Genomic DNA, 24,216 nt, shown 5'->3' on the forward strand with positions numbered 1-24,216 from the left:
AGGGGGGTGTAGGGGTGGCAGCTGGGGGTGTGTGGGGCTGGGGAGGGGGGCATGGGGGGTGTAGGGCTGGGGAGGGGGGTTGCAGCTGGGAGGAGGGCATGGGGGGTGTAGGGCTGGGAAGGGGATGTGGAGATTGCAGCTGGGGGAAGGGGCTATGGGGGTTGCAGGTGGGAGGAGGGCATAGGGGGGTGTAGGGGTGGTGTGGGGGTGGCAGCTGGGGGTGTGTGGGGCTGGGGAGGGGGGTTGCAGCTGGGAGGAGGGCATGGGGGGTGTAGGGCTGGGAAGGGGATGTGGGGATTGCAGCTGGGGGAAGGGGTATGGGGGTTGCAGCTGGGAGGAGGGCATAGGGGGGTGTAGGGCTGGGGAGGGGGTTTGGGGGTTGCAGATGGGGCAGACATGGGGGCACAACCCTGCTCTGAGGGCGGGGGGCAGGAAGTGGGCACCTCCTGGCAGCAGCTCAGGCTGGATGGCTGAACTCTCTTCTCAGGCAAACTTTGGGGCCTACTCCTCTGGCTTGGATTGGTAACGCTCCCCCACAGGAGATCCCTGTGGCTATCCAGTGACTTCGGGGCAAGCCCTCCTCCCCCCCAGTGTCGACATGCCCTAATTCTGTGCCCCACCTGCCCTATCCCTCGCTTTCCATGGGGAGGCTGATAAGCAAGGAGGAGCCAGCCCAGCCCGCTTGGAATGATGTGGGCCTTTCCCCGAGGCTCAGGGGGTCGACAGGTGCTGCTGGGGCGGGAGGAGAATAGGGCTGTGGGGCAGGAATGGGGGCTGTGTGTGGACAGGGACGGAGGAGACGAGAGATGGCTGCAGAGATCTACAGCCAGCCTGGCCCTGCCCTCGCGGCAGGGAATCCTCAGGATCCCCACTGGGAAGGGTGGATTAGCCCTGTTGTACGGACAGTCCCCGCACGCACAGAAAGAGGAAGGGACTTGCCCAAGGCGATGGAGCCGGTCAGTGGCAGAGCTGGAATATGAAGCCAAGAGCCCTGGCTCTCAGCAGCCCCTGCTCTAACCACTGCGCTCCCCCTCCCAGAGCCAGAGATGGAACCCAGGAATCCTGGATCCCCCCTGCACTAACCACTAGACCCCACCTCCCAGAGCTGGGAATTGAAAACCAGAGTCCTGGCTCCAGCACAACCTGACCCACTAGACCCTACTCCCCTCCCTGAACAACCAACAGAACCCAGGAGTCCTGGCTACCAGCCAATCTGCGCTAATGACTAGACTCCCTCCTTTTCCTTGGTCCCTGTTGTCTGTGCTCAATCTCCAGGGGTTCTTGGCTCCCCATTTTTAAGGGGCTTCTATTCCCGGAGACAGGCCAGAGACTCACCTGGATGGCTGCCATGTTCTGATGCACTGTGATCAGGGATGCTCCAGGCAGGTTGAATCTCCTGCTGTCAGTTGGATCCGCAGCGTCTCTGTCCTGGGAGAGAGACAGAGCGTTCCCCCGAGCCTTTATCGCCGCGCTCGGCCTCCCCCTGCCCGCCAGCCGCCGGTAGAGTGACTGGATTCACCAAGATGACGGACACAAAACCTCACTGTCTCAGCAAAACTTCCTGCCAACAATCCCCAGGCATGTGCCCAGAGCCACCTTAGTTTGTTAGGGACCAAGCAGTGACCGTAGCAGCTCCAGCTGGGAAGGGGGGTCTGGAGCCAGCCACGCCCCCAGCCGCCCCCCAACAGAGCTGGTGGGTGTCCCAGCTCGGGAGCTAAGCGGGGAGGGGAGACCAGCGGGGAAAACCCAGGGATGATGGGAAGCTGTTGAGTCAGTAGGTGATTCCTTGCCTCCCTTTGAGTCATGCATGCCCCAGGATGCTGTGAGGTGGCGTGTTTCCAGGGAAATGCAAAAACCCAACCGGGCTGCTGGGCTTTCCACAAATGGAGGCGCTAACCCCGCTGGCCTGGCCAAAGTCCAGTGCTGGTGACGACATTCTGAACTCGTTCCCCCCCTCATGCAGGAGTCTTGTTCTCCTTGCTCCTGCGCTGGGCGCTGTTCAGGATCTGTCCCCACTCCTCCCCCGAGGTGGCTGCATCACCTCCCAGCCTGCTCAGCCCTGCCTTCCTGGTTCTCAAACTCCAGGAGATTTGCACCAGTTCCCTCTCCCTGCCCCACCCCGCACCTTCCCTGCCTATGGTGGGGGACCGGGTCTCCTGCTCTGCAGCCCCTGAGGTCTGGAAGAGCCTCCCCTAACCTCAGACTCACCTGTAAGCGCCTCCCTATTCCTTCCTCTGCGCTTCAGTTTTTACCCCCCCACCCTCCTCGCGCTGGGGAGCATCTCGTCCCATTGGCCTAGGCGGGGGTGGTTGCGGACAGGGGTTGTCACCTCAGGGGAGCACTGTGGCCTGTTTGCGGGGATGAATCCTTTCCCGGCTGGGAGCTGGCTCACTGCTCGCTGTGCTGAATGGCCGTGAAGACGGGGGCTGGTTTGAGCAGGAATTCCCAGCCCCTTGTTCTCGCTGCAGAACCCGGATTTGCAGCGTGAACCCGGAGGGTCCCAGGCCTGAACCGTCACTCTCCCAGCCCTGGCAGGAGCGGGATGCGCCCGACCGCGATGTCTTCAAAGCAGGAATGCCGAGGGCTTCTCTGCACAGCAGTCCCATGGAGCACAGAGCCAGGCATTCTTCTGCGCAATCCCCCCAACGCAGGCAAACACGGAGGCTAGGGGGTGCACACAGCTGCAGCCACTCGTTACATGTCCCATTACGTTTTTCTGGCTGCTCTCGGAGAGGCAGCGCGGTCCAGTGGCTGGCGCAGGATCCTGAGTTCAATTTCAGACTCCCAGCGGGACCTTGGGGGATACGTGACCCCCCCCCCCCCCCAACTCCCTCTGTCCAAGAGGGGGTAACACTGGAGCGGGGGAGCCCAGTAAAGCACTTTGGGATCAGCAGTGGGCAAAGGCCAGGGCAGAATCATCAACCAACGAGAAAGGAGGAGACAGGACCACAGGCAGATGCTGAAGGCACCGGCTGGCCACTTTATGAATTTGGTACATGCCAGAGATGGCCGAGCGCACCTCAGACCTCGCACAATACAGGGGGAGGGGGGAGTTAAAAAGACCAGAGGGTGCAAAGGGGACAGAGCCAGCTCTGGGGCGACTCCGCTGATCCCAGGGCTGAGTCCCAGCTGGGATCTACGCGTGATCCTGCCAGCCCAGCGTGGATGGAGCAGACCCTCACGCTGCTGCTCTGACTGGCTTCCTGGCACAGCCCGGCATCCCTACACGCCAGTGCCTCTTGGTGCTGATGCTGGGACAAGGCGAGCGCAGGGCATCTTCGTCCTGCCACTCGTCCACTTGGCATTCTCACCGGATTGGGCACTGGGCTGCGGCCGGTCACAGTCCGGGAACTTGGCCAGCAGCTCCGGGAGAGTTTAGCCAGCTAGGCCTGCCTCAACAATGCACCCCTCAGTAAAGTAACAGGCTGGTAACGAGACGACACAGTGACACGCCCAATGGGGGGGGAGGGGGGCAAAGTAAATTCTGGAGGCCAATCCTCACCCCTCCCTGCTTCGCACAGCTTTTAGAGAAAATACCCAGAAGCCCAGGGGCTTGGCCGATGGCCCCGGGACGCATGTGGAAGTGCCGTGTGCACGTGCGATGGTGAAGGAGACGCACCCTCAGCTGTCCCTGCTTGGAAGGGCGACGGGGCGGCTGGCAGGAGATTGGGAGGCAGATGTGGCCCTCTGGAGCCATGCCAGCAGTGACTGACTGTGAAGCGGGATCCTGGCCAGCAGGTAGCTCGTGGTGCCCCCACAGCTAGGGCTGGGACAGGAGCAGGTGTCAGGGTCCCCAGGGCATGCCTGGCTCGTCCCTTGTTTTGAAATCCACATTTGTTTTCTGTGTGATCTGCGGTCACGGACCGGTCGGGGCCCGGGGCTGAGCGGTAGCAGAGAACACACAGGGGGACTGAGCGGGGTCTCGCCGGGTCAGAGCCCTAGCACGGCCGGGAACACCGCAGCATCTGCCAGAGACACAAACACGCACGGGTCACCGAGGGGCTCGCGCCAGGCCCCATGCCCCAGCGCAGAACAGGAGCAGGGAGCTGCCGGGAATCCCAGCCCGGTGTTCGGACCGAATCCAGGACTCTGGAGGGGAACAGCACGGAGCTGCAGCGAGAGGAGCAGAGGGTGTGGGCACTCGTTGCCCGCCGAGCGCTCAGGTTCGGTCTCGGCTCCGCGACGGAGGGAGACCTGCGAGCACAGGTGCTCCGGGGGTTCGCTCACTGCACACAGAGGAGGGGCAGCGCCTTACTTTTGGGACTGCTCTGGCTGTCTGGCTCGGGCACCTTCCAGTCCATCTTGCGGCCCTTCTCGTAGAGGCCCTTGAGCACCTTGCGGAAGTCGTCCGGCTCCGTGGCGTTCTTGCTCAGCTCCAGGTACTTCCTGTAGAGCTGCAGGGCCGTGCGGGCGTCCTCGATGCTGTCATGAGTCTCGCCCTGGATTTTCAGGTCTGGGGGATGCAGGGAGGGTTCCAGTCAGAGAGGGCACTACAGCCCCCGCCCCAACCCACACAACGGGATTTCCTCCCCGTTCTGCTGATGAATACAGGGGTCACTGTCCCTCAGTCCTGACTGGGAGCCCCCTGCTCCCATCCCCACACCAGCTCTGCTGATGGACTGAATCTCAACCCAAGCCCCTCCTGTCCTGGCCTCCCCACACACCACTCTACCGATGCCCTTCAATCCCGACTCGCAGCAGCAGCCCCCTCCCCAGCGGTCCAGTCCCGAGCTCCAGACCAGCTCAGAGTTCCAGAAGCGGGGTGGGGCCGGAGGTGCTCTTCGTCTCTGAGCGACATCACAAGCAGCCAGTGCTGCCCTGTACCCGGGCGATGGGGCCGGCGTCCGTCTGGGGCTCCCGCGCAGCCCTGCCTGGCTGGGCCAATTGCGATCTAGGCGTTTCCACTAACCCAGGAAGTACCAGGCAAGGAAGCGCAGAGAAATCATCCTCTTCCTCGGCATGTGGAACAAATACACGGTGTCAATCACCTGGTCCTTGGGCACCTGGGGGAGCAGAGAGTGTCTGACCACCCAGAGTATACAGGTCTGGCTCCCCCATCCAACCCACACAGCCCACCCCCAACCTGTCCCCCATATGCCATCATCACCCTCCACCCTAGTCATCCACCCAAGACACAACTCCACCTCCCCTGGCAATCACACTGCCCAGTCCTTCACCCGTATCCCCCGGCCCCCTGGGTTCTGCGAGCACGCCCCCATGGGGGGAGAGGAAAACTCCACTCAGGAAGGGAGCTGAAGGCGTGTTTGCTGCGGGGGCTGAGAAATGTCCCGGGCTTTTACAAAGGGACAGTCACCATGAGGTTGATGACCCGGAAGTCCTTCTGCAGCCCGTGGCCCACGAATTTCACCCCGACATCGATGAGGAAGCGCAACTTCAGGTAGGTGGACTTGAGTGTGGTGAGGTGCTTGGAGGAGATCTTGGCATCCAGGTCACCCGGCTTGATTCCCGAGTACTGGGTCAGGTAATCCACCACCTGCAAGGGGAGGGGCTGGTGATCACAGGCACGTGGGGGGGGTGCTGGTGATGGCTGGTGGCGAGAGGGCCGGGGAGCGGGGGGGGGGGGGGGGGCAGTGAGTTCCTGGGGGGGGGCAGGGGGCAGGCAGTGTCAGGGAGCCCCCTCAGCCAGGAAGCCCATGGCAGGTACCTGCTCCTGGGTGGAGATGTAGTCGTCGATGAAGGGAATCCCCTCATTGGGGCCCTGGCCTCGCACGCACGTGATCCTGGCCACGGACATCTGGCTGGGCTTGATGGTGGACTTGGTGCCGTCGCTGCGCAGCTCGGCCTCTTCCTGCACAGAGTCAAAGGAGCCGTTGGCAGGGGAAGCCCCCCCAGCCCTCGCTGCCCCCTCCCTAGGGAGCCAGGCCTCAGCCATCGGGACTTCCTGTGGTTCTGGCCATTGCTAGATCCCAGCAGAACGGCTCCGGACCCCACAGCTCCATCTCTCGCCCGACCCCCCCCAGCCAAACGCCAACGTCCGTCCCGGCTGCGGCCTCTACCTCGTTAAGCGTGACGAACTCGGCGTCCAGTCCCACCAGGTCGCCTGCCTGGGGCATCTCGTTCAGCATGAGTGGGATGAAGGTGGCGTGACACTTGCGCTGCTTGCGAGCCAGGGACGCCTCGGCCAGCAGCACGCTGGCCTCGATCGGGTTCTTGACTTGGAGGCAGTAGGGGAAAGGGGGGAGAAGAGAGAACGTGACATCAGACGGGGCACTTGGCTGCTGGATTCACAGCAGAAGAGGCCAGGCTGGGATCCCACATGCTGCCTGGCATTCGGGGCAGCTGGAGCACGTGAAGGAGACAATGCCCTCCAGAGGGAAAGGGCCAGGGACCATCGTCCTCCATCCAAAAATCAGCGCCTATTTATAAGGGGTCACACACACGCTTCTGAGGGTGCCGAGGATACAGCCCTACCAGAGGGGGTGTGGAGCTGGGGCCTAGATGGACAGAGAAATTCCAGCTGCCTTGCCTGTATGGCCCCAGCTGGGTCTCCTGCCCTCGCCCCACCACGTACCAGGGTGCACAGATGGAAAAGGCATCGGCGTCTATTGTAGCGAACCCAGCACGCAGGGCTTCGTGCCCAACAGCGGGGGCCCAACCCATGCGGACAGGACAAGCGAGGCTCTTGGTGGGACGGCTCCCCCCAGGGGGGCCTTTAGAGACCCTTCTTTGTCTCTTGGCAGAAGCCATTCTAGGGGATTGTTGAACACCTGAGAGAATGTGAAAACAACGGCGCTCCCCTGCAGCCAATGATGCTGATTTGCACTAGCGGAGGGTCTGGCCCCCTTCCCACCATTCTACTGCTTTGTTTGCTTCCTGTCTCTCATCTCACTGGGACGCTGGAGCTGGACTGGTCAGTTTCACTTCCTGGTTCTGGACTACCCCTAATGCCCTCTCACTAGGGCGCAGTGGGGAGCTTGGGGCATGACACGGGGGTTGCCCCTAACCCGACTCCCCTCCACACACAAATCTTTAGCTCGAGGGAAGTGGTGCTTTAAACTGGATCTAGCTGGCTGGCCAGGCAGGGCACAGCTAGTACACAGCAGGGACACACTTACAGAGTATCCCCTTAACACAACCCCGCAGCTGGGCTGGCTCCAGTGGGGTAACCCGAGCTGAACGGGGCAGCGAAGACAAGCCCGGGGCGCCACAGGTGCGGCCCTGACGCGTAACACGCCCCCCGCCCTGCGCGCAGACACTCACTGGTCAGGTTGTACTTGGCGTGCAGGTTCCTTCGGGCGTAGTACAGGATGGCAGGCACCTTCCAGCTCATGTCAAACTGCACCGCCTCGCACTGCGACAGAGAGAGAGACGTGTGTACGGACAACTTGGGGGGCCTTGGCCTGGCAGGGGCTGAGCTCCGAGAAGGGCTTCCTCCCCCACACACCCCACAAAGCAGGACAGAGCAGAACTTAACGAGCTTTAAGCACCTGCATGCTACAAAGGATTCTATGAATGGGGGTGGGGGGGGAGGGTTAAATCCAGCCCTCGTGCCAACAGGGGGCGCTCTCTGTCCCTGTCCCCGACACGTGCTCCCCCACCCCGAATTCAGACCCCCAGCCCGCTGCCACCTAGAAACACACGGTCCCATCACAGGTGTCACGCACCGCCCCCACCACCCATGTGGGCTACACAGGGGTCTAGGTTTCCTTTTGGCTCCCTTTCCCCGGCACCATGGGCGTCACCTCCATGGCGCCAGGACAGTCGTGGCCGGCTGGAAATGGGCAGATCTCACGCTGGGCAGCTGGAGACACAACAACTTACAGCCACGGGGGGCTGATGGCTGGTGGAAGCCCAAGTCTATGCCTGTCCCCTGCTGCTGCCGCAGCCCCCCACCCCCTTCACAGCCCAGCAGCAGCAGTTGGTAAAACACGCAACCAGCTGCGTTGAGCACCAGCAGCCTCTCCCCAGCCGCTCCCCAGCCGCTGCGGGCTGATCACGCTGCCTCTTCGGCAACCGGAGACCCAGGACAGGGCCTGAACCAGGATCTCCCGAGCGCTAGACCTGGCTTGGCCTAATAACAACTCCTAGCTCTTCTCCTCAGCAGATCTGAAAGCGGAGGTCAGGAGCGTTATTCCTGCTTCACAGATGGGGAAACTGAGGCCTGGAGCAGGGACGTGACTTGCCCAACGTCACCCGGCAGGTTAGGGGCAGAGCTGGGAAGAGAACCCAGGTACCCTGAGCCCCAGTCCAGTGCTCTGACCACTAGGCCACGCTGCCTCCCTGGCCAGGCCGTTCGCACGGTGCCACTAGAAGTGGTGCATCCTGAGGGTTGATTCTGATACTCGGGCTGCCCACGGAATGAGGCTCCTTACCTTGTCCACAGGCTCGATGAGGAAGTCATTGAAGAGATACCACTGCTGGTGCGTGACCCCCTGGGAGTGAGAGAGAGGCCGGGATGGTCTGTAACCTTGGTCATGCGCAGTATTTATTAGGCAAACACAGCAGTCACCCAGGGGCCCGGGCACCATCCCCTCTGGAACACGGCCCCCTTCCTGAGACACTCATGGGAAAGAACCCAGCCAAGAGGGGGTTCCCCGGGGGGGCTGGGGTCCAAGTGGGCGGCAGCCTGGGAGAGAGGTGGGCTCGGTCTGCTCGCCAGCTCACCTCTTTCCTTTGGTGATACGTCTCCCCTACTTTGATGTGCCCCACCAGGCTGCCCCCGGTGCGGGAGTCCAGAATGTGGACAACGGTGGCCATCAGGTCGTACATGTACGTCGAGTCCTGGTCATCGGACGAGCTCAGCTGCAAGGAAGACCCCACCCCCGGCGGTTACATGAATCTGCTGAGAACTGGCTGACCAGGACACGGATGGACGCGGCTCAGGACACAGGAAGCCTGTGCGACGGGTCGAGGGAAATCACCTCGGCAGAGGCAGCTCCCACGGCCACGACACAAACCCGCAGAGCCTGGCAAAGCCAGAGCCACTCCCGACCGTGCCCAAGTCCTGCCATCAGCCAGTGGGGGCAGAGCGGTCCCCTGGCACCAGCAAAAGGTAACGCAGGCCTCCCCAGCTTTGCTCCCCAGCACGCAGGGACCCGCTTCGGTGAGCGAGTTCCATCTCCACTCCAGCCTCAACATTCCAGGCGCTCCAACCCCCTTGTGCCGGGGGGAGCCCGCTGGCTCCCCATACAAGCGTGGCCACGGTCAGCAGTTCCTTCTCTCTGCCCTTGACCTCGCTGAACGGACTTTCGACCCCGGCGGAGCCAGGGAACCCGTTACCTCATCACTTTCGTTCCAGCTGCAGACATCCAGCTCCTTGTTCTTGGTCAGTTTCATCCGGATGGAATGGGGAATCCAGATGTTCTTCAGCTCTTCGATGGAGGTGTATGAGTGCCCCGCCTCGGCGTTCCCCAGGTCCTTCCTGCCATGAAAGGACACAGGGAATTCCAGACCTTGAACACAGGAGGGAGGGGAGAGGCTCTGGGAGTTTCGGACACAGAGGGCCGGATCCCCAGCTGAGGTAAATCGGCGTGGTACCAGTGAAGTCCACAGAGCTGCGCTGATTTATACCAGCTGAGGATCCGGTCCTGACCTCTTGGGAGAGAGGCTAGATGGTGCCAATCGAAGATGGTCAAAGCAACGGAGGAGGGTGATCACCAGGAAGCCTACTCTGCAAGAGACGGGGGGCGTGGAGGAGGCAGCAGGAGCTCTGCCTCTGGGCCAAATTCACCCCTGGTGTAACTCCACTGATGCCAGAGGGTGACTTCAGGGGAGATGGAAAGCCACGGTCCCGATGCTAATGGTCAGAAAGGATTACGGGGCACTTTTCCCTCAGTGTCTGGCCAAAGTCCAGTGGAGGTGAATGTTAACAACATAGCGTTACACAGGGCTTAAGCCTGCAAACATTCTACTCCCACAATTTCCTTGGGCAGATTCCTCACTTTGTGCGTTTCCCATACTGTTGGGTGGTGCTGCTCAGTGCCGTTAAGCAGCTGCTGCATCCCACCCCAGAGGTGGCTGCATTTCCGTGTGCATTGTTTGTGGTTCAGTTTGTAAAGCACTTTGGGATGTTAGGTGCTGTAGACAGGCAAGATGAAACCACTGTCAAATGGGAAAACAGCACCAAGTTCTCCGAGGCCATGGGAAGGATCCAGATGGCAAAACTTCTAAGATGGACAAAAGCCAATTCGTGCTCCGGCAGCAAGTACCTACCATTCTCCAAGAGAGATCTCTTTGCTCTTGGGGATTTCAAGGCCTCCTTTCGTCATCACTGTTTTTTTAAAGGCGTACTGGCAACAAAATACAGAGCAAAAGCATCAGCGCAGGAGCTGGGAGAGATGCTTGTGAAATGAATGTGTAGCTGGTGACAGCTGACTTTCGGAAAAGGACAGAGCCCCCCAACATTAGTGGCACGGAGAAACAAAACATGGGAAATCATGCCAGACAGCCTCACGGCAGAGTAAAGAAGCATGGGAACCATTTTTGTAATTTGAACCGAACTGAGACACAGATAACGCTCAGAGGTTGATCGCCCACAAGCGGATCTTTCAAAGGTAACGAGGACAGGTTAGGAATAAGATTTATCGATCCTCGGAATGTTCACGTTGCTGAATAACGATCAAAGAAAATCCCTCTAAGGGTATGTCTGCCCGACAGCCACGGGAAGCGACGGCAGCTCGTGTTGACAGAGCCACAGCTACTCAGGCAACTAGTCCGCGGTGCTACTTTGCTAGCTGAAAGCTCCTGCAGTCACACCAGTGACCGCCCTGTGGGCGAACTGCCAGCAGAGCTGGGCACAGAGTGACCCGAGGCTGTCAAGAGAACAGACCGGCCTGCACTCAGCCAAACAACATTTCCCCTACCTCTGCCTGAGTCTTCCAGAAATCTGCCTCCTTGGAGCTGTTCACTTCGCAGTTAATGACTAAGACATCGGGCAAGCAGCGGATGTTCCGGGTTTGGACCTTTATTAGGACAGACAGAAAGAGGGCGGGTGGGTAAGGGGCATGGCCAGTGGCCCTGAAGGGAAGATGGGAACCAGACTAGTACTGCGGCCCTGTCTGTCAACTTCCTCTGCCCTCTAAGCTTCCTACTCCCTTGCAGGCGGGTCAGTATTAGCCGTGTTCGCAGAGATGGAAACAGGCACGGAGCAGGGAAGTGACTTGCCCGAGGGCTGCAGTGCCAGGCTCAGAACTCAGCTCCCGGTCTAGCCGCTCCGGACTGCTCCCATCTAGTTCTCTGCACTGTCCAGTCAGAGACAGGGCTTCCCCTGCTTCCCTTGGGAGATGATCGCCCAGGCTAATGGAGCAGGGACTTTCGCCAGCTCCACCCCTGCCCAGCCGACGCCCGCAATGAAGGGGATACGCAGGCAGCGAGCGGCCATCTCCCAAACTCACCGTGGGCTGGTACTTCTCACAGTTCTCACACCAGGCCTGGGTGTTCTGCTCCAGACAGATGCTCCTCTTTAAGATCTGGGCAAACTCATAATCTTTGGTTTTATCTGAGGGCAGATGTGAGGGGAGGGGGGAACAATTTCATTTCATCAAAACAGGAATCCCCAGAGTCCAGCTGTAAATTCGAGCCGCCAGACTCCGACAGCCATCTGCTAAAGGTGTGGCCCACCACGATGGGGGTTAAAAGTCCCCCTCGGTTTCCTGAACCCAAGGAAGATTGAGCCAGCGTCAGCTGCGCCCTGGTTTACAAGGCGCAAGGTAGCCGCCATCCCCTCCTCGCCCCGCTCCCCCCAGCCCTCTCTGCGCCCCCCGCGCTTACCGTTGCTCTCAGGGTAGGAGAGGGTGAAGAGCAGCGTGGAGGAGACTCGCACAGTCTCCTTGCCACAGCGGCACATGCTGCAGTTCTCCACCTCGCAGCTGAAGAGCTGCCCGATGACCGAGTCCCCCGAAGACCCAAAGCTGCCGGAGCAAACGAAGCACGTCCGGGTCAGCAGGGGTGGGGCTGATAACGCGGGAGCCTTTCACGGCCTGGCAGGGCGAGAGCGCGGCACTAGGCCCCCACGCGCCCTTCCCGGCCTGGGCACTTGAAGGTGGCAGCTGCCGACAGGATCCTGGGAACCCCAAAGGAGTGGGAGCAGGTATGGAGCTGACTCAGTGGTAGCTCTCGGTGGTGCCACTGCCAGTCACCCCCCTGGGCAGGGGTGACAAACAGGGCAGGGGTTAGTGAACAGGCTGGGTCAGACCCCTGGTGGCGTGGGCCCATCTCCGGCTCTGTGCCCGGGATCAGACCAGCACGGGCTGTGGGAGAGCCAGCACCGTGCCCAGCTCCCGCAGACAGCTCCCACTCCTAGCCCAGCAAGCAGCGGGTGCCGGGGGGAGGGGTCACCTGCTGCCGACACCCCGATAGGCCTGCGGTCCCTCCTGCTCCTGGGTCTCCTGGTGAAGCTGAGTCAGGATGAAGCGGTTCCAGCTCTGGATCAGCCGGCCCAGGTTCACTTTGCCCGTGGCCTCATCGGAGTCGGCCAGGATCAGCCCCAGGGCGGACGCCTCTGGGATGGTGCGGAAGGCACGCAGGAAGTTGCTTCCCTGGGGGAGGGGAAGGATTGGAGCATTGGAGCGGGGGGGACCAGAGAAATGGCATTACCCAAATTCCGTGTGGTGCCAAGTGCCCCCCCCCCCGCCCCCTCGGATCCCTGGGGATCTCATCTGCCAGCAAAGCGAGATGCTGCCGGCGGCTTCGCCTGAGTCCCTGCCCTCAAGGCAGGGCGGTGCAGCCCCAAGTCAGACTTCCAAGACCCTGTTCAAGAAGCACCCTCCCCTTCCCCAACAGCCCTGGTGCTTGGCAACTGCGCCCCACGTACCTGGCACGGGTCCCCCCGGGACAAGTCCAGCATGTGGAAGAGAAAGCCCAGTTCACAGCCCAGGCAGAACTCCTTCTGGCACAGGTGGTTCTGGACCAGGCAGCGGACGGGCTCCAGGAAATACAGCACCTGGGGAGGCGGCGGCAGGGCAAGTGAGTGGGGTGCGCTGGAAGGCCGCAGCAAGCCCTGGCAGGGGAGAGGCTGGGTGCCGGGCTCACCTGGATCATGCAGTTGCAGTAGGCGTTGGGAATGTGGGGCTCCAGGCCAGCAAACAGGGTCTTGTTGTAATGTTTGAAGTCAAAGTCCTCCAGGCCCAGCTTAGAGTACTTGATTGTGACCTGGACAGAGGAGAAAATCCTCAGAAACGAGGGAAAACCTTGGCCCTGAGCTGGTCAATTGCACCAACACACAATCGCCTGTACAAGCACTTGTGTGTGGGAGAGCCCTCAGTGAATACACAAGCGTTGACACGAGCACACCCCAATACACGAGCACTCGCAATCAGAAGCGATGCTAATACATCACTAGTCAGACCCGCGGGGTGGTCAGTGCGAACCGCCCCCGGGCACTCGGCACCGCTCAGGATCAAACCACGAGTGAGAAATGCTGGCTCCAGCCCACTCTTTTACCCTCCTGTCTGGAGTGGACCCGCTTTCTGTATAGGCACCTGGGACATCAAGGGATCTTGGGGGCGGGGGGGGACGGGGAGCATGGGCTGGAGGCTGCCTCTCCAGGTTGTTCCCACATGACCCTTGGGGCACTAGCTCTGCTCTACCCTAACCTGGCTGATCCTTCCTGTGACAGCTCATTACAGCTTCACCTGGCCCCTCCGCTCCCTCGGAGCCCCAAGCCCCGCTGGCAGACGTTACGAGTCAGACCTTCCTGTATTTCTTCGCCACCATGTAGAGGTGAGGTTCCTCTTCCCGGCCGATTGGGGATTCGGGGACCTGGCTGAAACTGTCGAACTCGTTGTCCAGCTCTTTCAGCCGATACGGGATCTGAGGGAGGCAGGAAGGAAAAGGGACAGAGCAGCTTAATGCTGAGGCCGAGTGTGTCCGGAGCAAGCAACCACCAACACAAACAATGCATGGCCTTGCCCAGCCCCCCCAGCTGGGTCTGGGGCCCAGATCAACCAGGAATAAAGCAAAAAAGGGAAAGGACACGTCCCTTCACCTCTGCCAAAGCTCCTCCTTCCTCCTCTTATTCGTTACAACGCTTGGTGCTTTTTTAAATGGTTATGGAACTGCTGGTGCAAACAACACAGATCCGTGGTCTGCCAAGGGTTGGTTTAGGGCAGTGGTCCCCAACGCGATGTTCGCCGGGGCATCTATCTGCACCCGCGTACCGGCCGGTGGACAAGCATCCGCCGAAATGCCACCGAAAAGCGGCAACGTCAAGAGGCGTCGCCGCCAAAATGCCGCCGAAAATCAGCGGCATTTCGGCAGCGAAGTCGCTTCTCGGCGGCATTTCGGCGGCTGCTTGTCCGCCGGCCACAGTCCTCGGTGGCTCGTCGTCCGGCGTCTGCCAGACAAAAAAGGTTGAGGACCCCTGGTTTAGGGGAACCCCTGGCACTGGGGTCCTCAGACCTTTTCATAGTATGGAGCAAATAATAACTGAGCCCCAAACTGCCCCTGGGTATTCTCTCCTCCCCCCTTAGAGGCCAGCTCACCCTGTTACATTGCAGAAGAAAACCATCATGTACCAAGAAAAAAGAACAGGAGTACTTGTGGCACCTTAGAGACTAACAAACGTATTTGAGCATAAGCTTTCGTGGGCTGTGCCCAAATAAATTTGTTTGTCTCTAAGGTGCCACAAGGACTCCTGTTCTTCTTGCGGATACAGACTAACACGGCTGCTACTCAGAAACCATCATGTACCAGTCACCGATGTTACGGCCAGAAAGGACCTTAGATCACCTCGTCAGAGCCCCTGTAGAGCCCAGGATGCAGCACTTCGCCCAGCATCGAGCCCAGAAACTTGTTTCAAATCCCATTCCACATTAACACCTCACCCGCCACTGAAACGCAGCCCCCTCTGGGGTGAAACACAGCAGCCGTTCAAACAACGCTCAGCAACATGACACGAGTTCTGTTGCTGTCAGCTGGGCACGTCCCCACGGAGGTCTCCCAAGCTGGCAGAGAGAGGCACAGTACTTCACCCGCACCCACGCGTCCGCACACCTGGTTCCGGAGCTTGGTCCTTGGGTTTGGCGCGTAGCCGATGAAGCCCACTTTCTTCATGGTGCGCAGGATCTCGGGGTCTACAGGCGGGGCCCGCCTACAAAATACAGCACAACTCAAAGACCAGCCAGAGGTTGACAGCCCTGGTCACTCGCGTCCTGGATTTGCTCACAGAACCGAGAAAGCAGCTGCACGAACTTCTACCCCAGACACTGGCTCCCACCTCCCCAGCCAAAGTGATGACAGGACTGTTCCCTGGAAGGCATTCTATGGCCGAGGCCAGCCAGGGGGCTAACAGGTAAGGGTTTGTGCCCTGGCGAATCGCCACCAGACCGCCAAGTGGAGCATGGCGTTTCACTTACTGCAGCTGCCTCTGGGGTGGAACTCAGCAGCTGACTGCACAGCCATTTAGGACAGGGCCAAAGGAGAATACTAAAGCCGGTCAACTGGGGAAGGGGATATTTAGATACACAGAATGTAATTACCTAAATTGGAATTTGACCAGGAAGCCGAGGGCAACACCCAGATTCTTGAGGAAGTGCCGTGGGATTTCCCATGACCACAAGCAACCAGGACCTCAGAATTACAACTCCTCAGCGCAGAAGGCTGGGGCACTGGTCCGGTACTGACTCCGGAGGGAATGTCTCCTGTTGGATCGTCAGTACCACTTCCTGAAGCACCCTACTCTTTCCCCTTCAGTACCTGACCCGGCCCAATGCTGCCTGGCTCAGGAGAGCTAAAGGGAACCAAGTCTGAGGTGGCAGGGCTACCGTCCAGGGGAGCTCTGTGCTGTATGGTTCACAGGTTAGTTACATGCTCTTTGCAAGAGCCCCGGTGAGTTACCTGGGCGCAGGGGCAGAGTTGGCAGCAGGCCAGTCTGACAGCAGCGTCTCGCTGGTCAGCGGCACGGGGATCAGAGAAAGGGGCATGAGGTCCTGGTTCCAGTCCAGGTGAGGCAGGGTGTCTACCATGCAGGGCAGGGCAAAGTCGGTCTCCCGGGAGTAGGCATTGAAGGTGACCTCGGGCGAGTCAGCCCAGAGGTGGACGCAGCCCTCCGAGTCACCGAACACCATGGCCTGCTTGCTGGCTGACACGTCAAAGGTCATGATCAGCTGCCCCACCGTGTTGACGTGGAAGATGTCAGCGGGGTTGGCAAGGCCCGTGGGCTCGCAGAACTGGCACTGCCCTGATGGGAAGAGCAGAGAGGCTTCAGGGAGGGAGTCGGGCCACAGCGCAGAACTCCCAGCAAACCTCACACCAATAAGGCCCCACACCGGCTTCCATCCGGAGATCCAGACCAGACACACAAAGACCCCTTCCCGGAGCACTGCAAGACACTCCGCTGAGCTGCCACACAAGGGCTGAGTCAGACCTTGCTGGATTCAAACCTGTGGTTTCACAGGATCCGGACTAAACCCGAGAGCTAGGGAGCCCAAGGCGAACCGCCTACCTGTCTGGGAGATGATGGCCAGCCGGGAGGTGTAGGTGGGGATGAACTTGAGGAAGAGGGGGTCAACGTGGACCTGCAGCGGGGTGATAGCCCGCATCATGCGCAGGTCATACACCTTCAGGAAGCGGTCGCAGGCCAGGCCGTTCATGCGGCTGGAGAAGCCGCACGTCACCAGCAGGTTGCCGTGGACGTCGAAATCCGACAGGCTGCCCGAGTAGGCGTCGAACTCGTGCTCCGCCGCGAAGGTGCGCAGATCCCGCAGGGACACCTGGGGGTGGTACCAAGGAAGCACCGGTAACAGGAACAGAGGCAGGGGAAGATCACAGGGGGACAAATAGGAGAGGGAGGAAGGAAGGGCTAGTGGTTAGAGCAATAGCATAGGACTTGGGAGACTGGGGTTAGAGTTCCTTGATCCACCCCAGACTTCTTGGGCTTGTGTAACCATGGGCAAGTCCCTTAGCCTCTCTGTGTCCATCTGCACCACAGGGAGCAGGGCCTATCTCATAGAACTGGAAGGGACCCCAAAAGGTCATCGAGTCCAGCCCCCTGCCTTCACTAGCAGAACCAAGTACTGATTTTGCCCCAGATCCATAAGTGGCCCCTCAAGGATTGAACTCACAACCCTGGGTTTAGCAGGCCAATGCTCAAACCCCTGAGCTATCCCTGGCCCTGTGAGGACATTACAGCGATGGGGGCAGATCAGCACCCAAGACAAACTGAATACATGGGAACGTCCATGATTGTCTGGTGCAGGAGCAGGGCTCGGACTCAACATCTCAGCCCTCTCTCCACCATCAGCTGCTGCCCCCCACCAGAGGTGGCTGGAAGGCCACTGTGTGAAGTGCTTTGGTGCCCTTTGGGGGGAGCAGTGCCAGAGAAACACTCACTCCTCATGAGCTGCCAGCCTAGGCAGGTGTACGGCCCTGAGCAGCTGAGAGGAGACAGCGCTTTGTTATGCCAGAGCTGGACACGCAGCCCTAAAAGGGAACTCCTGGGTCAGCGAGTCCGGCCCTCCTATGGCAGGCAGCCCCGTTCTATCATCCTGTCCACAGACGGCTCGAGCGCCTACGTCAGAGCCCCGGGAGAGGACTCGACAGGCAGGAGCAGGGCTGAGGGTACCTTCCCTGTCGTGTGTCCGCAGAAGAAGAAGCGGTTGGACTGCCTCAGGATGGTGACGCCGGGCACCTCCACGGTGTACTGGAAAGGAAAGGGTGAAGAGAGGAGAAGATACTCGCCCGCAGTGGAGACGGCAGCCAGCCTCCGGGGCTGTGAACTGGCAAACGTGTGTCTGACAGCACAGAAACCAGAGCCTCGTCCCAGCCCAGGGGGAAGGCAGCGGGAACTAGTGGTTAAAGCTGGGGACAGGGCTCCTAGGTTCTAGTCCTCCCTCTGTCACAGAGCCCTCTCTGTACCTCAGTTTCCCCTGCTGTTTAGTGGGGCTAGCACTCCTTCTTCATTAACCAGCCTGCACGCAGGGGTCAGGGATCTGCCGACAAAGGGTCGTTGAGGGGTTCTAGCCCAGCAGCAGTCTCTGCATTAGCAGGAGGCATGTGGAACCCCTCCCCGCTGCCTCTCTGGGACAAGCTGAATACATCAGAATAGGGGTCAGAGAGACCTCTCCCTGCTATACCCCCCCAAGGGGCGCCAGGCACCTGCCTCTGCCACCCTAGCCCATGGGAGGCCAAGGTGCTCAGTACCCCTCAGGATCAGGCCTGCAAACAGAGGCTGACCCAAGGCCGTTGGTACCTTCTGAGTCTCCTGGACGGTGTTGAGGTCGATCTCGATCACGTGGTTCTGGAGCCCCCCGATCAGCAGGGTGCTCCTGTCTGTCAGCAGCAGGCTGTGCACGTCCTCGCTCTCATCCATGCTGACGCAAAGGGAGAGAGAGCAAACGCTCATTCTCCTGCTCGGCTCGGGCCTCCCTCCCCTCCTCAGACACACTCTGCTTCGCGCACCTCCCCCCAGCAGGCCCCCCCCAGCACAGACTCGATCCGAGTCGGTTCGGCTCCGGATCGGGTCAGTGTTGATATGGGAGCTTTTCCCCTTCCCCTGTGCGAAGGGAGCTGCAGGAGTTCCTAGGTGCCCATGTCACATCACCGTTAGCAGCCTCCTCGTGTAGGCCAAGGACTGAATGGGGCTCCCTCCTCGGCCTAGGGAAGATCCCCACAGTGCCAGCGTGAGGCTTTCCTTCTCTGTCAGCACAGCCAGGCTGTCGCCCTGCGGAGGAAACTCACAGGTAGTCGAAGATGATCAGGCCTCCCCGGGACATGTACTTGAGGTTCGTCTTGGTGAGGAAGAGCACGCCGTTCTCCAGGCTCTGGATCTGACGGATGTCGTCGCTGGTGCTCACCTGGAAGGAGGAATAGCGCTCCAGGGCCGGGCCGAAGAACGAGGTGGCGTGACCCTGAAATGAAGTGGAGAGGAAAGGCCGGCCTGGGGTGGACTCTTCAACACGCTCCATCAGCCTCGCGCTAACACAATGCAGTTTGACGCCACCGATTCATAGAGTCCAAAGCAAGACGGGCCCACTGTGACCAGCGAGTCTGAGCTCCCGGCTAGCACAGGCCACAGGACTGCCCTGAACCAATTCCTCTCTGAACCAGAGCACACGTTTTAGAACAACATCCAACCCGGATTTCAAAATTGCCAGGGATGGAGACTCCATCACGACCCTTGGTGAATTGGTCCAGTGGATAGTTACCCTCCCTGTTCAGAATGTGTGCATTCCTGTCTAGCTGCAGCTTCCAGACGCTGGCTTGCCTTAGACCACTGTCTGCCCGCCTGAAGAGCCCATCATCAAATATTTTTTCCCCACCTAGGTACTTACAGACTGTGATCGAGTCACCCCTTTACACAATGCACCCGACCCTCAGCCGCTGCAGCGGCAGGGACGTTACAATGAGAAAGTGGGCAGAGGACGTGTGAACTGTGGGTACCGGAGGGGTGCCAGGGAAAGGGAAAAGGAGTGGAACTCTCTGGTAGAAGGGTGCGTACAAGGATGGGCACTCAGCCACATTCTAATTAAAGGGGATGAAGAATGGGTGAGGCAGGTGGACCAGCCCAGACTGCTGCTGCCACACTGGGGAAATGTCACCGTCCTCGAGAGGAGGCTGGCTGGAGTCAGCAGGGCCGAGGGAACGACTGGGGGATGGCACGCAGATAAGGCCAAGGCTATAAATCAGATATTTAAATGACATGGGGCACCACAGGAAGTCAGACGAGATGACGGAACGGGGCTGAGGGACAGAGGGAGGATAAAATGGTCTGTTGCAGGACCGCAGGGAGGTGGGATGGACCAATGCTGTGTCATGGTACGGCAGGGAGGAAGGGCTACCAGACTAGACGGAGCACTGGTCTATTCTTGTGCAAAGATTCTTACGATGGGGTGGCCTGCACTAGCAGGGGACTGGATTCAATGAGGTCCCTTCTGGTCCTACGTCCCACGTTCTACTCCAGTATCCAGAGAGGGAGTCTCATCTGTCTCACTAGTTCATTCACTCACCGCGCGCCAAATGTAGGGAGAAAAGATTAGCCCCTCTGCTTTGTGTCTCACACCCTTGCCTTTATCCCCAAATCCCAAAAGAATACTTCAGTCATTTCCCGCATTGGAAAATGGCTCAAGACAAAAACCTTACAGCCCATAAAATCAGAGCAGACAAGTGACTAATCCAAACCACTGTAACCCCTTTCCCCAAGGCTGCTCTGCCACAGGGAACCCCAAGCGCCACCTACCCCGTGGTTCCCCACCCAGAGCATCTCTTCGTGCAGATCGAAATGGGAGACGGAGACGGGTACCCCCACCTCGGAGACCACGGTGTGCAGCTCCGAGTACATGCCCTCCATGATGTGCACCGACTCTGGCACCGGGATGCCGTCCAACGGCACTCCCTCCGGATCCAGCTCCACATTCTGCAGCAGGGCGGGGTTGAGGTGAGGGTCCAAGACTGGATCCAGGGCCGGGTGGAGAGCGGGCGCATACTCCGCAAGGGCAGGGTCGAGACCTTCAAAATTCATGGTGAAACTGGATGTCTCCCTTTAAAACAACGGGCAAATTAGAAACACGAAGGCCCCTGTGTGCTTAGCAACGAATATCTACCCCTGAGGGCATTCTGCGCCAAAAAATTAAAAATTCTGCGCCAAAAAATTAAAAATTCTGCGCCCAATATTTTAAGATTCTGCAAACTTCTGCCAATTTTGTCAAATAAATGTGGAGGCTCCAGCATGGCCTTGGGGAGCACAGGCGACTGGCTGCACAGGGATGGGAGATCACCCTGCAGCTCCTCCCCGCCCCCAGGACATGGACTCAGCGGTAAGGCTGCACCCAACCCTGATACAGTGCAAGGACTAGGCCTGCCCCAGAAACACCCCAGGGCCCTGCCCCTCCGTGCCAGGTGCGCCAGGTGTGGGTGGGCAGGCAGGCTCAGCAAAGCACGATCCAAGTGTGGAGGGGCGTAGTGTTGGGCGAGGATCCAGGTGTGGGTTGAGAGGGTTCTGTGTGGGGCAATCTGGGTGCAAGGGTAATGGGACTCTGCAGGGAGGGTCCAGGTGAAGCTGGCTGGGGCTCAGCAGGGGGTGGGGTCTGGGTGTGTGGGGGATAGAGCTCGGCAGGGGGGTCTGGGTGTGGGGAGCTCAGTGAGGGGTCCAGATGCTGGAGGAGTGGGGCTCAGTGGGTTGGGGATCCAGGTGCAGCTGGTTGGGGCTCAGTAGGGTGGGGATCCGGATGCGGGTGGCTCATCAGGGTGGTCCAGGTGCAGGGAGAGTGGAGCTCATCCGGGGGGGGTTCTGGGTGCGAGGGGGCTGAGGCTCAGCGGGAGGTTCTGGGTATGAGGGGGTCTGGATGCACGGGGATTGGATGGATGGGGGAGCAACTCCCTGTACAGAGATCCTTCCCCCTGCAGCTCAGGAGCGATGGGTGCAGGAAGCATGGGGGAGGGTGGAGTTTGCAGCGTTTCCTACAGCCGGGGGAGAAATCTGGGGATGGGTCTGACACGGCTCCGGATGCCGTGCAGGAGAAGAGGAAGTGCCATCTTCCCCAGCCCAGCCGGGACTAGCAGCTGAGCCCAGTGCACGGTAAGAGCCACCAGCCGGGCCTTCCCCAGTCCTGCCCCCTGCCTCACAGTGATGTACCTCTCTGCCGGCTGCCCTGGGCACCTAAAACATACTGCTGGGGAGGATCGCATGGCCGCTCTTTTGGCTTCCCTGTGCTTTCCCATCAGAAAGTCATTTTTCTGCAGGAAAGCAAAGAAACCTGCGGGGGACATAAATTCTGCGCCTGTGCAGTGGCGCAGAATCCCCCCAGGAATAAATATAGCATTATGGGCATTAGATCAGAAAAGGCCTATGAGAGCTCTAGAAAGGGTAGGTATTTAGCTCACCTCTAATATGAAATCTATGAGCTACGGATGATGACACGTCCCTTAGCAAGGGGTTCTTTGCCCTTCTGTCAGTAAGCACCCAGAGTGCTCTGGGGAAGGTGTATTCAGTTCTGCGCTGAGATGGAGGAGAGGCAGCTAGGCCCTTAGCACAATCAAGGGTAACCTGAACTTCTGTTGGGCCCGTTCCACCCCAGCCATGACTCCTCCTCCCCACCATATCCCCTCCCTCCTCTGGCCTAAATCCACTCTACAATGGCCCCTGGACTCAGCACTGCTGCAGAGATCGTGCCAAGGTTGGTTTGTGCCTGGCACAGGGGCTGTCCGTGCCAGGGGTATCGCCAAGATGCCTTTGTCCCAGTGGGCCACAGCACAATACTGAATCTGGCTCTTTGACAGACACCAGAGGACCTCGCTTAGACGTTGGCAGACCTTGTAACAATAACAAGTTGCTGCATTGAACTCAGAACAGCCCAGTGACTACAACAGAGGAGCTGGAGTCAGTTGGGAAAGGCTGGACAGCAGACGTGGGGAGCGACTGCTTCCTGACCCTGGAGAGGGAGTGGATCAGACCCTGAAGCATGTGACCTGATTCCCCTGACTGGAGCACAAGCAGCTGGCAATGCTGCTCCAGCCACACGCACAAGCCTCTTCTGCAAAGGTGCATTTGGTTCCCAGGCCTCGTCAGTACTTGGTCCCTCTGCTGAGGCTGGCGGCGAGGATGCAGGGTAATTATAACATGGCCACCTGCCTGCTGAGAACCAACCCCACGCTGCCCATTCCATGTCAGCTCCCCTACCCTTCCTCAACAGGCCACAGACCTGCCAGGCTCAACCCTACCTTTGGACGCTGAAAGGGGCTTATAACCCAGTCCTGAAATCTCAGTTACAAATGTGGCGGTGGAGAAGAGTGATTCTTACCCAGAAGTCTCTGCTCATTTACCCAGAATCCTGCTTCTGCAGCCAAGTTACCCACAACCCTCTGCTTGGGAGCTGCATTACCCAGAATCCTCTGCTCTGCGGCCAAGTAACCCACAACCCTCTACCTGAGGGCTACATTACCCAGAATCCTCTGCTCTGCAACCAAGTTACCCACAAACCTTGGCTCAGTGGGGTACATTACCCAGAATCCTCTGCTCCATGGCTAAGATACCTACAACCCTCTGTCTGGGGGGTACGTTACCCAGAATCCTCTGCGGCCAAGTTACCTGCAACCCTCTGCCTGGGGGGTACATTACCCAGAATCCTCTGCTCTGCGGCCAAGTTACCCACAACCCTCTGCCTGGGAGCTGCATTACCCAGAATCCTCTGCGGCCAAGTTCCCCACAGCCCTCTACCGGGGGGGGGGGCCGCTGGGAGGATGTTACCCAGAATCCTCTGCCCGGGGGGGGGGTTGTTACCCAGAATCCTCTGCTCTGCGGTGGCGGGTAAATGACCCCGGTTCGCTCTCTCCCTCAGCAGCCGCCGCCACCGGTCGCTGCGCCCCCCGCCCGGGCCGGAGCCGCGTCCCATCCCCCCACCGCCGCCGCCGCCATGGCAACTTCCAGCCCCTCTGGCTCCGCCCGCTCAACCACTCCTCAGGCGAAGGGTTTCCCCCGCCTGGCAGGCGCCGCTACCAATGAGAGGGCACGCTCAGGGGCGAGGGCCAATCAGAGAGAGGCGGAGGCGGGAATAGCAGGTTCGAGCAGCCCGTGCAAGCTTGGTAGAGAGAACAGGACGGAAAGGCGGAGGGGACAGAAAGAGGCGAGCCCCTCGATTTACGGCTGCGAGTCTGATAAGACTTAAAGGGCCAACAGCACCGAGAATTTCTTAAAGGGCCAGCATCACCCTCATCCCCAGGGCCCTCCCCAGCTCTCCTACGCCCCAGTATCTTTCCATTTCTATATCTTTTCCAGGATAGTGGCATTTAACTATATATAACACCCCCCCCCAAACAAAAACGTCCCTGGAAGGCGAGATGGGGGAGCTCCAGTGAGAATGAAACCCACAGCAAGCAAGTCCATAAGACAGCATCTCATGGGGACATCCTTACTGCCAAAATCCAGGCTGGAAGCCCTCCGTGACATGAGTTTGGTGGGTCTCAGTCATGTCCCGCTAACAATTACCCACCGTGCAATTAACACCCATGAGCCCTCCAGCCTTCCTCCCAGCAAAGTTGTCAGTGGATGAATGGACCATGAATGCCAAACTTGCCCTCTAGAGGTTGCCTCTCCAGGGCAGCCTTGAGGTACAGAGTGGGGCAGATTTCTCACCTGGTCCCTGGGACATAAGTCGCCCACATATGGTCCTGTGAAGGATATCTATCTATCTATCTATCTATCTATCTATCTATCTATCTATCCACATATACACCCATCAATCTATCCCCATACACCCCCTCTATCTATCTATCTATCTATCTATCTATCTATCTATCTATCTATCTATCTATCCCCATACACCC

At 59.4% G+C, this 24,216-nt stretch overlaps 2 protein-coding genes across 5 annotated transcripts in view; both read right to left on the reverse strand.

Moving 5' to 3' along the window:
* The window catches only part of CNPY2 (canopy FGF signaling regulator 2), a 13,654-nt gene extending 12,226 nt beyond the window's left edge, over nt 1-1,428 (reverse strand). Inside the window, exon 1 of the mRNA XM_034792174.1 lies at nt 1,336-1,428. The gene's annotated coding sequence lies outside the window, so the exon portion shown is untranslated. The remainder of the gene's footprint in view (nt 1-1,335) is intronic.
* Nucleotides 1,429-2,955: 1,527 nt separating this feature from the next.
* PAN2 (poly(A) specific ribonuclease subunit PAN2) lies at nt 2,956-23,308 on the reverse strand. 4 transcript variants are annotated; one of them, XM_034792176.1, is made up of 27 exons: nt 23,174-23,300; nt 21,778-21,892; nt 20,135-20,435; nt 18,637-18,806; nt 18,149-18,269; nt 17,522-17,599; nt 16,403-16,670; nt 15,796-16,138; nt 14,953-15,049; nt 13,651-13,770; nt 12,991-13,110; nt 12,773-12,901; nt 12,298-12,497; nt 11,731-11,870; nt 11,355-11,458; nt 10,824-10,922; nt 10,174-10,250; nt 9,241-9,382; nt 8,626-8,763; nt 8,334-8,393; nt 7,222-7,312; nt 6,018-6,175; nt 5,666-5,809; nt 5,315-5,494; nt 4,910-5,003; nt 4,256-4,453; nt 2,956-3,965 (listed from the first exon to the last, which is right to left on the reverse strand). In XM_034792176.1, the coding sequence occupies exons 3-27, from the start codon at nt 20,414-20,416 to the stop codon at nt 3,931-3,933; spliced, it is 3,588 nt and encodes a 1,195-aa protein (XP_034648067.1). In that variant the 5' UTR covers nt 20,417-20,435; nt 21,778-21,892; nt 23,174-23,300; the 3' UTR covers nt 2,956-3,930. The 4 variants fall into 4 exon arrangements, with proteins under 4 accessions (XP_034648067.1, XP_034648066.1, XP_034648068.1 ...); XM_034792175.1 differs by lacking the exon at nt 21,778-21,892 and having other exon boundaries at nt 23,174-23,308; XM_034792177.1 differs by lacking the exons at nt 21,778-21,892; nt 23,174-23,300 and adding an exon at nt 22,776-22,790.
* Nucleotides 23,309-24,216: the final 908 nt, after the last annotated feature.

This window comes from Trachemys scripta, chromosome 16 (genome assembly GCF_013100865.1).
Source record: "Trachemys scripta elegans isolate TJP31775 chromosome 16, CAS_Tse_1.0, whole genome shotgun sequence".
NCBI classification, from domain to species: domain Eukaryota; kingdom Metazoa; phylum Chordata; order Testudines; family Emydidae; genus Trachemys; species Trachemys scripta.